Source organism: Sinocyclocheilus rhinocerous, unplaced genomic scaffold (assembly GCF_001515625.1).
Source record: "Sinocyclocheilus rhinocerous isolate Xijiao unplaced genomic scaffold, SAMN03320098_v1.1 scaffold2038, whole genome shotgun sequence".
NCBI classification, from domain to species: domain Eukaryota; kingdom Metazoa; phylum Chordata; class Actinopteri; order Cypriniformes; family Cyprinidae; genus Sinocyclocheilus; species Sinocyclocheilus rhinocerous.
In genome coordinates, this window is record NW_015644344.1 from 1 (window position 1) to 13,783 (window position 13,783).

The 13,783-nt window shown below is 38.8% G+C and overlaps 1 protein-coding gene and 1 pseudogene across 1 annotated transcript; one reads left to right on the forward strand and one right to left on the reverse strand.

The window, feature by feature from the left end:
• The first annotated feature begins 3,009 nt into the window (after nt 1–3,009).
• Nucleotides 3,010–9,202, forward strand: LOC107758148 (nucleoside diphosphate-linked moiety X motif 22-like). The gene is given in 6 exon segments (XM_016575820.1): nt 3,010–3,095; nt 4,454–4,469; nt 4,471–4,941; nt 8,255–8,352; nt 8,437–8,530; nt 9,092–9,202. Coding segments are annotated over 6 exon segments (876 nt in total).
• A 994-nt stretch (nt 9,203–10,196) lies between these two features.
• LOC107758149 (heterogeneous nuclear ribonucleoprotein U-like protein 2) overlaps nt 10,197–13,783 on the reverse strand; it is a 6,578-nt pseudogene continuing 2,991 nt past the window's right edge.

Consider the following 13,783-nt stretch of genomic DNA (forward strand, 5'->3'; position numbering starts at 1 on the left):
TAATCCGTTAAGTGTTTTGACCATTGAGAACGACGGCTCCATTGCCTACAAGGAGTACGAGGAGATGATCGCTACCAAATGCACCTGTCGATAAGAAGTTGAATTTTTTTGTGATGCATTGCTTTGTAAAACACTAACCTGTTTTTTTGCACTGGCCATTCTTATAATGAAGATGCTTAATGACTTGACCACATGTATCAGATAATTTGCGGCAATGTTTTGCTTAACATTACCTTTTTATCTGATGCATTAATGCTTAGAATATTCAAATCAATTATGCAATTCAATTTTGTTGTTTTCTTACACACATTTTTTTTTCTTCTGTATAATAGTTATATATGGGGGTGTTTAATTGGCTTAAAGGATATTTTTCTTTTTTTGATGACCAGTTATGTTATTTTAAGTTCTGTTCTTTAGGTTGGTGGTCTTGTCTCGCACTTTCTATCCCTTAAACAAGAATGGCAAAATTTTAACACTTCTAGTTCTGGACAGAATATAACAAGTGTAGTTAGTTTGTCTTATTAGAACACTTTTACATTGTTTTTTAAAACCTGGGAATTGCAGACGGTTGTCTCATGGGCAACCTCTCTCTTCTCGATGTCCAGAAAAGAAGTTGCCTTAACTGTGGGCAACTTGATGTGTGTATTAAGAAAGTAATAGATGAGAATGTCTGTCACATGACTATTTATTTAATTTATGTCTGTGTAATTTGGTCAGGCTGGCTTTGGTTTCACACACACACAAAAAAAAGTAAAAAAAAAAAAAAAATCCCATATGAAAAATAAAAAATTCAGCAAAATTCAGTTGGCTTGTCATTGTAATGTCAGTATGTTGTAAATGTTATATATTAAGCACAGAATATATTTTTCTCTGCTTTCAAAGTGTATGATGATTGAAGAATTGATTTTGTTTATTAAATATTAATGGAGCAACCCTGTGTCAATTTAAAAGTCAGCTAAACAGGCATTTTACTCCTCACTTGGGATAAGAAAAGAAAAGTGTAGAAAAGTATGCAAATACTATTGATGTAGCAAGAGAATTCAGTTTAAGTAAATTGCAATTTTCTATTCATATAATTCTGTTCAAATAATCTCGTCAGACCCCTTAGGAGAAGCTGCCTAGTGTTACCAAGACAAAATAATTAATTATGTATAAAACAAGATATGATAATTGAGCTAATTTCACTTGATGTGGAAAACTTATGGAAAACGAAGAAATAATTATATTATTAATATTAATAATTCTGGATTCTCAGGTGAGCTTCTCTGAAAATACACATGTTTTTAAGAGATGAAGAAAATATAGCGTGTACCGTGTGCTTTATTTAAACTTAGTACAGTACGTTTAGTTGTTATCTCTATTTTCTCTTCTCCGTCGCTCAGGTTCCGCTCGCTTTTATTTTGAAGTGCGGCGCTTCCGGAAGTTGTGCAGTTAAAAGTCCGCCTGTGTACGGTTTAGAGAAGGAAGTAAGTTTTGGTTACTAGCTGTGTATTGTAAACAACAGAATAAGTAGCAGCAGTCTCAAAAGTGACTTTTTAATTAAAAAAATTAAACGGAATCTTTGTTAAATTAGTTCGCTGTTTTTTAAACGTTTGTAAACCTAACTGTTTCTTTTTATATAGTAGATATCTGTCAGTTGATTCATAATTGATTAACTGTCTCAAAACAAACTTTCCGTCTAGATGTACACTGTTCGAAAATCATATCTGGGTAGGCAGCACACTAAGAAGAGTTTGCAAGGGTTTTGTGATGGATCCAGAGGTGTCTCTCATGCTGCACTGTGATCCATTACAGGCTCTTGGAGAAAATCAAATTCATGTAGAAATTTCAGACAGGTACAGTATCTTTCCATCATAAATATGTTTTCTAAATTATTTTTTAGTGTCATATTAGTTAAGAATATTTGTACTTTTAAATATTATGTTGTCACAAAATAGGGCTGTAGTGAGGAAATGGTGACCAGTTACGAAAAACAGACTTTATACACAGGGGAGAATGGGGTGAGTTGAGCCAGTTTTTACTTCAGGTGTGTTTAAAGTGAGCGCATGACGGTAACGGGTCCAACTTAAATATGTACATACATTTCAGGATGTGGTGCATCCTTGGGGATAATCACTTTGGATCTAAAATAAACCGCTTTCAAGATATGCCTTTCCAAAATAAAAGTGGTCTCTTGGCTCAACTTGCCCCCATTGAGGGGTAAGTTGAGCCACATGGAGTTAAACTGTGCCATTGATTGTGCTGAAGTAAAACTGAACATTGCTATATCAAAAGAAGAGAGATTCAATAAAAATGACTGAGGCTTGTGATGGACTGAGCATCCGTGCCGGGAGTTTCCTCACCTGCGGCTCAAGACGCTGGGTTAAGAATCCAGCTCCCCGCAGCTTTAACAAGCACAGAGAGCTTTGGAGGATAGAATGGATGGATGGATGACTTCTGAAAAGTTTTATTTAAAGATACAGTTCACAACTTTGAAGGCATTTTTTAATATTATTAATATTAATAATTCTGGATTCTCAGGTGAGCTTCTCTGAAAATACACATGTTTTTAAGAGATGAAGAAAATATAGCGTGTACCGTGTGCTTTATTTAAACTTAGTACAGTACGTTTAGTTGTTATTTCTATTTTCTCTTCTCCGTCGCTCAGGTTACAGACTTTTATTTTGAAGTGCGGCGCTCCCGGAAGTTGTGGTGTTAAAAGTCCGCCTGTGTTCGGTTTAGAGAAGGAAGTAAGTTTTGGTTACTAGCTGTGTATTGTAAACAACAGAATAAGTAGCTGTCTCAAAAGTGACTTTTTAATTAAAAAAATTAAACGGAATCTTTGTTAAATTATTTCGCTGTTTTTTAAACGTTTGTAAACCTAACTGTTTCTTTTTATATAGTAGATATCTGTCAGTTGATTCATAATTGATTAACTGTCTCAAAACAAACTTTCCGTCTAGATGTACACTGTTCAAAAATCATATCTGGGTAGGCAGCACACTAAGAAGAGTTTGCAAGGGTTTTGTGATGGATCCAGAGGTGTCTCTCATGCTGCACTGTGATCCATTACAGGCTCTTGGAGAAAATCAAATTCATGTAGAAATTTCAGACAGGTACAGTATCTTTCCATCATAAATATGTTTTCTAAATTATTTTTTAGTGTCATATTAGTTAAGAATATTTGTACTTTTAAATATTATGTTGTCACAAAATAGGGCTGTAGTGAGGAAATGGTGACCAGTTACGAAAAACAGACTTTATACACAGGGGAGAATGGGGTGAGTTGAGCCAGTTTTTACTTCAGGTGTGTTTAAAGTGAGCGCATGACGGTAACGGGTCCAACTTAAATATGTACATACATTTCAGGATGTGGTGCATCCTTGGGGATAATCACTTTGGATCTAAAATAAACCGCTTTCAAGATATGCCTTTCCAAAATAAAAGTGGTCTCTTGGCTCAACTTGCCCCCATTGAGGGGTAAGTTGAGCCACATGGAGTTAAACTGTGCCATTGATTGTGCTGAAGTAAAACTGAACATTGCTATATCAAAAGAAGAGAGATTCAATAAAAATGACTGAGGCTTGTGATGGACTGAGCATCCGTGCCGGGAGTTTCCTCACCTGCGGCTCAAGACGCTGGGTTACGATCCAGCTCCCCGCAGCTTTAACAAGCACAGAGAGCTTTGGAGGATAGAATGGATGGATGGATGACTTCTGAAAAGTTTTATTTAAAGATACAGTTCACAACTTTGAAGGCATTTTTTAAACTATTTAGAACAAAAAGTTCAAATTGAAGAACTAAAAAAAAAAAAAACGGAATGCAACTGACCTTACCTTACAGAACTGGGCTAATAGTACTCAACATCCCAAATATTGCAGGGAAATATAATTTCATAAAACTTCAATGGCCAATTTTCATAAACAAGGCCACAGATCAGAACAAAATCAAGTTCAAAAAAGAGAACAAAACCAAAAATGTTTGGTCTAAGATTAATGTAGAATTACAGTAAAATAATACTTTATAATCATTGAGCCACTGGCTCAACTTACCCCAGGACCTTTGGCTCAGATTACTGCACCCCTAACATTTGAACAAGCTTGCATCATCCAGCAGATTAGATCTAACAGTATAGCCTCATATTATAGCCTCCTGAAGCACAAACACGTGTGGTATTTTTTCAGATTTGTCTGTAATTGTTCAGACACAAGAAGCATGAGTCCTTGAACATTAAAAAAAATCACTTTGAACAGCAAAAACAGTTTTTTACCAATTATTCCACAGGCCTCTCTCCATCACAGGGTGAGTAAAATGGAAAAATCCTCATATATTTGTGGCCACATCACCGATTTTCTCTAAGGTTGTCTAGAAACAAGGCTCGACTTCCCCAAAGGCTCAAATCACCCCGCTCTCGCCTATACATTTTTGATGCTGCAAAAAATATAATCTCTGACTTCCTACAATCCCACACTAGGTTCAATCGTCAAGAGTTTTCCTGAAATCGAGCAGCACATTGAAGCTGTGTGGAGTGACCGAGTGGCCAAAGAACCGTGGCTCTTCAATGGAGCTAAATTCAGATTGCATTCAGCGGTGCTCTCCGTCATGGAAAAGGGACCCGTGGCAGAACAGGCCGCCCAAAACCTAACGTGCTCGCAATTAGAAAGTGCTGATAAATCCTCAGGAAGATTGGCAAAAGATGAGCAGTCGTGTGTGCTGACGTTACAGTTAGGCCTGACCTGTTATAAAGACTATCTGGGGACTAACTGGTCACGAGAGGCGGGGAAGCTGCAGAGTCACGGACAGAACGAATGCACAGATCCGCAGGCCTTCCTCGCTCAGCCGCTGGGGGTCGGTGCTGTCGTGGCCACGGCTGACGGAGACGTCGTCCTGCTGAGGAGAAGCCAGAAAGTGGCAGAGGCTGCAGGCCTGTTAGACATACCTGGAGGTCACCCTGAGCCAAAGGTCAGATACACTGAGAGCTGCTCATTCCTGCAGGATTCCTTTTTCTCTTATAATATACACTATAAAAAATGCTGGGTTGTTTCAACCCAACTTTGGGTCAAATATGGACTAACCCAGCTGTTGGGTTAAATTTTTCAACTACATTTTTAACCCAAAAGTTGGGTTAGCCGATATTTGACCCAAAGTTGGGTTGAAACAACCCAGCATTTTGTAGAGTGTAATATGCATATTTCCATTCCAAAGATAACATCCAACACTTAAATCTAGAACATATTCAGGTGAGGTAACCGGTTTCTAACTAGTGAAACACTCCATTAATGTGACGAGCTGCAGCTCAAAAAAATACATGTTAGATGGAAACATGGTGCATTATGATCGAGTTTGGAGCTTAATTCACTATATGTGACCCTGGACCACAAAACCAGTCATAAGGGTCAAATTTGTAAAATTGAGATTTATACATCATCTGAAAGCCGAATAAACAAGCTTTCCATTGATGTATGGTTTGTTATGATCGGACAATATTTGGACGAGATACAACTATTTGAAAATCTGAAATCTGAGGGTGCAAAATAATCAAAATATTGAGAAAATCATCTTTAAAGTTTTTGTGCTGCAGGGTCACATATCTGAATTAGCTTGAGCACTGCAGTTCAGTTGCTGACAGTTCAATGGGAAATTAAGCTCATTTGTGAATAATTATCTTGGCTTGCTATGTTAATATTGAGTGTGTGTAGCACACGGTTATGACTGCTTATTGAAATGTTTCATTGTCCGAGTTGATTTCTATCTAATGCTTAATTGTTACCTGTTGACCACCAATGCCACACTTCAAACACTGATGCCAAATTACTCTTCATGTTGGATTTCGCTGTGGAATCATCTTAGCACTCAAGTACTGCTTTTTCTCATTTCATTTCTCAACAAATACTGTGAGCAAAATGAATGGTTCTGCATGACTTTGAACCAATCTGGTTCTGTTTGACCTCTATTATTGGTGTCATGTTGAATTTGTATGTTTTGTATAACTTTAATACCCATGAAATGAAACCAAAAATGAGTCTTCTTGGTCTCTTATGTAACATTAAACAAACGTCTAAGGGATAGGTGTTGCATATTTTGGCGCCAAACAGGGACAACAGGCCTAAAACTCCACGAGGGTAGAGCATTCAATTCCTACTGTTAGGCTGCGTCCGAAATTGCATGAAGTGTGCATTGGATGGACACTTTACTATCCCATGAGGCCACGGGAGAGGATTTATGAGTGGCAGTGAAGCGACGCAACTGACGCTGGTAGGTCACGTGACATATGGCGAATGTAGTACGTCCGAATTTCATTCATACTATATAGAACATACTTTTTTAATGGTTAAATTCAAATGTAGTACATGATTTGAGATGCACTGTTACTCTTTCTTTTCCCAATTAAATAGGTGAACTGATGCATTTCCCGGGCAGAGCGCCCTCTAATGCCCAGCTGAATAATGACAGGGCTTCAGTGAGAAGACTGTTGGTACTGTTGTGTCACAGTACTGTCATGTACATGTCTTCTCCCGTGGCCTCATGGGATACTAAAGTGTCCATCGACTGCACACTTCAGAATCTTAACAGAAATAGTAGATCATCTGGGTACTTTTCGCCTAGTTTTCCGAATACTATGAATTTGGAAAAGAGTATTATGAACATGGCATACTGTTTTTTGCATAATAATAATAATAATACATTTTATGTAATGGCGCCTTTCAAAACACCCAAGGTCACTTCACAAGCAGGCAAAGATAAAAGATAAAAATACAAATCACAACAAGACAAAAGCACACAACAACCACTCAGCATATATAAATAAAGTGCAGTAAAGACTCAAAACATATTATAAAAAGCCTGAATAAAAAGATATGTCTTAAGAGGCGTTTTAAAAGTCTGCAGATACTTTACTGGAAGCCAATGCAATTGCTGAAGAACTGGAGAAATGTGCTCAGTAGAAGCTTATATAGCAATTTAGAGGGAACACCAGTAAAAAGGGCATTACAATAGTCTATACGCAAAGTGACTAGTGCGTGAACAAGAACTGCTGTATTATCGGTTGGAAGAAAGGAACGGAGATGGTTAATATTACGCAGATGGAAATATGCAGTCCGCGTGATATTGTTAATTTGAGTTTCAAAGGATCCAAGATAACACCCAAACTTTTAACGTGTGAGGAAGGACAAATTGCATTATTATCAATGTACAAGGAAAAACTATTAGATTTAGACAAAACAGATCTAGTGCCAACAAGTAGGGCCTCAGTTTTGTTGCCATTTAGCTTCAAGAAGTTAGCTAAAAGGCCAATCTTTAATTTCAGCTAAACAACTGGACAGAGATGGTGGAGGAAAAGAATCAGTGGGTTTAGCAGACAGGTAAAGTTGGGTGTCATCCACATAACAGTGAAAATGTACACCATGCTTCCTCAAAATGTAACCAAGAGGGAGTATATAAATAATGAACGGAAGTGGGCCCAAAACAAAACCCTGGGGAACACCAGTGGTGGCTGTAGATATTCTTGATCTGAAACTTTTTAATTGAATACGCTGAGTGCGATCAGAAAGATACGACCTAAACCAAGACAGGGGAATGCCAGTAATCCCTATAGAAGCTAACCTTTCTAGGAGTATCTTATGTGAGACAGTATCAAAGGCTGCGCTCAAGTCAAGAAGGACATGTATGGTTAATAGCCCAGAGTCAGCTGCCAGCAACAAATCATTGGTTATTCTAACGCTATACTATATAGTAGGGAAATATTCGATTTCAGATGCAGCATTAGTGTGCTACACTACCACTCAAAAGTTTATGGTAATTTTATTGATTTATCTATTTTTAAGAAAGTAACACTTGTTTAGCAAGGATGCATTCAATTGATCAAAAGTGACATTTATAATATTATGAAAGATTTCTAATTCAAATAAATGCCAATTCAAACTTTCTATTCATCTGTGAATCCTGAAAAAATAAAATGCATCACGGTTTCCACAAAAATATTGGGCAGCACAACTGTTTTCAACATTGATAATAATCAGAAATGTTTCCTGAGCAGCAAATCAGCATGTTAGAATGATTTCTGAAGATCATGTGACACTGAAGACTGAAGTAATGATGATAAAAAATTCAGCTTTAAATTACATTTGAACAGATATTCACATAGAAAACAGCCATTTTAAATTGTAATAATATTTCACACAGGATTTACATTCGATAGACGATGCTTCAATCCCGTATCGGGAAGTTGTGGCAATTGATGCTGGTTTGTGGTCTCACCATTTTTCTTTTATTACAGGTGAACGTTCCCGTCAGTTCTCTGAGCAAACCGGTGTTTATGGGAATTGCGCTGAACCACACTAGTGCAGGACGACCCAGTGCCGAGTTTTATGTCCGGTAAATATCATTCATATGATCTTACACATCCACATGGTGAGCTGTTTGTGTTTAACACTCGTTTGTGTGCTATTTACTGTGAAGGTGCACTTTGACAACAGAAGAATTGAGAGATTTATATAGACGTGGAGGTCCTGAGGCCCACGAGTCCACTGAAATACTGTTTCTGAGTCGAGCGGTAAGCATTTATATAAATACGGATTTACATTCGATAGACGATGCTTCAATCCCGTATCGGGCAGTTGTGGCAATTGATGCTGCTTTGTGGTCTCACCATTTTTCTTTTATTACAGGTGAACGTTCCCGTCAGTTCTTTGAGCAAACCGGTGTTTATGGGAATTGCGCTGAACCACACTAGTGCAGGACGACCCAGTGCCGAGTTTTATGTCCGGTAAATATCATTCATATGATCTTACACATCCACATGGTGAGCTGTTTGTGTTTAACACTCGTTTGTGTGCTATTTACTGTGAAGGTGCACTTTGACAACAGAAGAATTGAGAGATTTATATAGACGTGGAGGTCCTGAGGCCCACGAGTCCACTGAAATACTGTTTCTGAGTCGAGCGGTAAGCATTTATATAAATACGGACTAATCCACTACTTCATTCATATTCACAATCTCTTTATGCAAAGTGCTTATGGGATACAAATGTTACAAAGTCATGTACATAAACAGGAATTTCAAAAGACATTCTGTATACTACGATGATGTCATTTTCTAAATTCTATTCTACAGAAAATGTTCCAGTTGAACGAGCGCTGCCCCCTGTGGTCAGAGATGTGTCCTTCAGCGAAGGGTGCAGTACTGCTGCATCAGAGGGTGATGATGCCTGATTACCACCTCTGAATAACTGCACAAGCAGATCATATAAGCATGAGTAATTACATCATTTAAAGATGAAAAAAAAAAAAGTGCTGAAAATGTACTCGCCCTCATGCCATCCAAGATGGAGATGAGTTAGGCTACGTTCACACTAGTGCTCATTTCTGGTTTTTGCTCAATTATTATTTTTTTTGTATAGCTGTTCACATTGTTGTTTTAAAAGTGGCCAATATCAGATTACCAGTGTGAACAGATCATGCTTCTGAACCGACCCGCATGCGCAAAAGAACAATACGAACTGGGTTGCCAGGTTTTCACAACAAAATCTGCCTAACTGCTTCTCAAAACTAGTCCAAAACTAGCGCAATCGTGTTCTGGGGGTAAATATAGCATTAGTGGGGTCGCTTTAACCCACGGAGTTGAAAAACAACCCTCAGCAACGATGAAAAAGTAGCCCAATTCTGCGGGAAAACTGTGGACTTGGCAACACTTGCGCAGCGCGCTGTCATACGGACGTAAACACGGAGGACATTAAGTAAGTGTGACCTGCCGCAGAAGCCAGCGAAATTATGTGCAGGCAATAGGAAAAATAAAGAGAGCAGAGTTTTGAAACTTTTATGAAAGAGCCCTCATGTTTGCTTGTATATAGAGTATATAGACATATGGAAGTGGCACAAGTGACGTGACATGTGGCCAAGTACGGTGACCCATACTCGGAATTAGTGCTCTGCATTTATCCCATCCAAAGTGCACACACACAGCAGTGAACACACACCGTGAACACACACCCGGAGCAGTGGGCAGCCATTTTTGCTGCGGCGCCCGGGGAGCAGTTGGGGGTTCAGTGCCTTGCTCAAGGGCATCTCAGTCGTGGTATTGAAGGTGGGAGAGAGCGCTGTACATTCACTCCCCCCACCTACAATCCCTGCCGGTACGAGACTCGAACCCGCAACCTTTGGGTTACGAGTCCGACTCTCTAACCATCAGGCCACGACTTCCCCGTGCGGAATTGAAAAGATCAGATTTCATATGGTTTGTTCTGTTCAGACTGTCATGAGAAAAACAGATCTGAGTCACATTTGGGCAAAAAAAAATCGGATTTGGGCCACATTTGCTTGCAGCGTGAACGTAGCCTTTGCTTCTTCATCAGATTTGGAGAAATGTAGCATTGCATCAGTGTCTCAGCAATGGATCCTCTGCAGTGAATGGGTGCCGTCAGAATGAGAGTCCAAACAGCTGATAAAAACATCACAATAATCCACAAGTAATCCACACCACTCCAGTCCATCAGTTAACATCTGGAGAAGACCAAAGCTGTGTGTTTGTACGAAACAATTCCATCATTAAGACGTTTTAACTTTAAACTGTTGCTTCTGGCTAAAATAGGAGTCCATAACCCATAATAACGCTTCCTCCAGTGAAATTGTATTATCAGCATAACAATTCGAGTAAATGTGTAAAAGGTATGGCATGATGCCATCCTTCTAGAACAGGGGTAGGCAAGTTTTGACTGGAGACTTGCTCTGACCGAATCATTTGAATCAGTGTGTCATTGACTGGAGACTCGCTCTGACCGGATCATTTGAATCAGTGAGTCATTGACTCGAGAACAGCTCGAGTCCGAGCTGCAATCCGATCAGTCCGATTCACGTGTGAATCATTCAGTGCAATTTGTGAACCAATTTGAAAAGAATCAGCTCGTTGAAGAATCGGACACCGCTATCGCGTCTTTTGCGATTTCTTCAAGTTCAAAATGACAAGAAACCACGTTTTTAAGAAACGTAGTGGAGTAAAAAGTACTATATTATGCTTTGGAATGTAGTTAGATAAAGTGCAGATACTTGAAAAATGTACTTAAGTACAGTAACAAAGTAAAAATACTATGTTAAGGCCTGTTCACACCAAAGTCGATAACTATAAAGATATCGTTACAGCTATAACGATAAAGGCACAGAGAAACAATATCTCCGGAATCACTGATGAACGATAAAAACACTGACGGCCAATCAGCATCAATCTTGATATAACAACAAGCTGGAGAATTTAAAGCGGCAGCGAGTGTGCGCTTAGAATAAACAGACGACATTGTCCGCTGGTTTGAACGCTAATATAGTTATTATCTTTATAGTTCCTACAGATTTTGTTTTGATTAACTAATAGTGTAACATCATCACACTAACAAACTGACCTGTGCTTTCTGGGATGCATAGCGTGAGCCGAATGCACCTCCCCTCCATCCTTGGAAAATGAAAAGGCACATGTTCATAACTTGAAAATTCAATATCATGCTCTATAATCAAGATCTCAAAGTGAAATCATCTCTTCTTACCACAATGATGAACCGGGCGGTTTTGACTTCCTTGTCTGTGTTTTTTTGCGTTTGGGAGGAGAGGGTAGGAGGCGGCGGGCTTCCTCTTTATAATGCGTCAAGAGCTTCAGGGCCTCGTCGGAGCTGAGCTCCGCAAACCTCACCTCATCCAGATGCTCTCCCTGCTCTGGCAGTGTGAAGCTCACTGGAAACGGGAAGAGAGATGAAAACTGTTTCACGAGTGTGCAGCTGTGATGTGTCTGGACACTTGTGATCGGGTCTGACCTTTGGCTTTGAGAAGAGACATCTCCTCCTGCTCCTGGCGCTGTACGAGTCGTCTCCTGCACACCTCATCAGGTGGAAACACCACCACCGCTCTCCGCTGGTAACCACGGAAACAGAGCATCTTGTGTCGCCGGGCAGATGGATAGATGTTGGCCTTGGAGACGAAAGCGAGGACTTATATGAGTGTTGCTGAAGCTCTGGCCTGCCTTACCACACACGTATTCCTCACTATACCTGATCGAGGATGTAGTTCCTCCTCTTGGTTGCAGATATTTTGATCAGCTGACTGACGCACTGAGTGGCCTGCTGCAACATCAGCTCTCTGTGATTGGCTCCAGGAGGCTCCTATGGGAAAGGAAACACGGAAAAAAACGGAACAGCGCTCAATGAACGATTAAGATTGGACTCATTCCTAAGGCGATCTGCAGGTTTTTCAGGATTGTGGGAACTCTGTACTAGTCAGTGTTGCTATTATTAACTAAAACTAATAAAAATGTTTCTAGCTAATTGAAATAATGCTGAGCTGTAGTAGTTATTTTTTTGCATTGCCATGTCTGCATCTAAGGTTATCTTCATGGCAAAAACGGAGTTGCGAAATAATGATGAAATAAAATATAGAAATATTAGCCATGGCATCTAATATAAATGCTTATAAAGTACTAAAATTACTAAAACTGAAACAAATAAATTAAAACTAAATAGAAATATATAAAAATGGCAAAAGCATATAAAAATAAAGCTTCAAATTAGAATTTAAAATAAAAAAAATACTATAATAATTATATATAATACTCTAATAAAAAAATAAACATACCTGAAGTACTAAAACTGAAACAAATAAATTAAAACTAAACAGAAATATATAAAAATGCAAAAGTATATAAAAATAAAGCTTAAAATTAGAACTTAAAATAAAAAAAATACTATAATAATTATATATAATACTCTAATAAAAAAAATAAACATACCTGATAATAAAAAAAAAAACTATAATAACTGTGTGTAAACAATGCTAAAATAACACGGGTACTAGTCTGGAACTCATCTGTAAGGTGAAGGTCTATTTACACCATGATAAATATTCAGCACAAAAAATTCGGTGCAATAAACATTTTAATGTGAATCAATGCCGTCAATCTATTTTTTAACATGCTTGATGAATAATGGACAGCCAATAAGATTTGGGCTTTTGGTCACATGCCCTGACGTAAGTCTATAAGCTGGTGGCATGTGTGAACTAAACGGTTTTCCCGAGCGAACAGAAGAAGAATCCTGTATCTGGACGTTGAGCAGCTGCTGTGTTTGGTGCTGACAGCCTTTTGATAAACTCCACATCGACTGCAAACATTTCGATAAGCTGCTGTGGTATGGAATTACAGATCAAATGGTGGTTGACAGGGAGCTATTTTTATCTGTATTTCTTTTCTATAAGTGCATTAGCATTTTCTTTCAGCCCATCGGCCGCTTTCCACATTGATATGAACAGACGAATTGTAATTGGACTGGATTTTCGTGTGAGCAGGGCTTACTCCTGACATGTTTCACACACTCATCTTGATAGATTTTCTCACCCTCATGCAGTTCAAAATAGAGTTTGTACTCAGGAGATTGAAACGTTTTCTTCAAACCAACCATCATCAACACCTGAGAGATTGAGAGGATGATCGTGAGAGGATGCTTACAGCTTCACATCCTTTCATTTCATTAGAGTTTAACACACTTTCCTACCTTTGACCAGGAGGAAGTGCGAGCAGTGTGCAGAAACCAGCGGGAAAAGGATGCCAGGGAGTTTCTGGGTCAAGATTTACAGAAACCGAACAGTTTTTGCAAAGCACGTGTGGATAGAGGGCTTGAGGAGTTCAGGTGAAACGCCACTCCAAGAGAGCGTCCATTCTTCTGAAACGAGAGCGTCGCTTCTCCTGTCTCACTGATGAACTGGATAGGGAATAGATATAAATTAGTAATGAACCTGAATGCAATTAAAGGAGCAAATGACCCAAAGCTGAAAATCT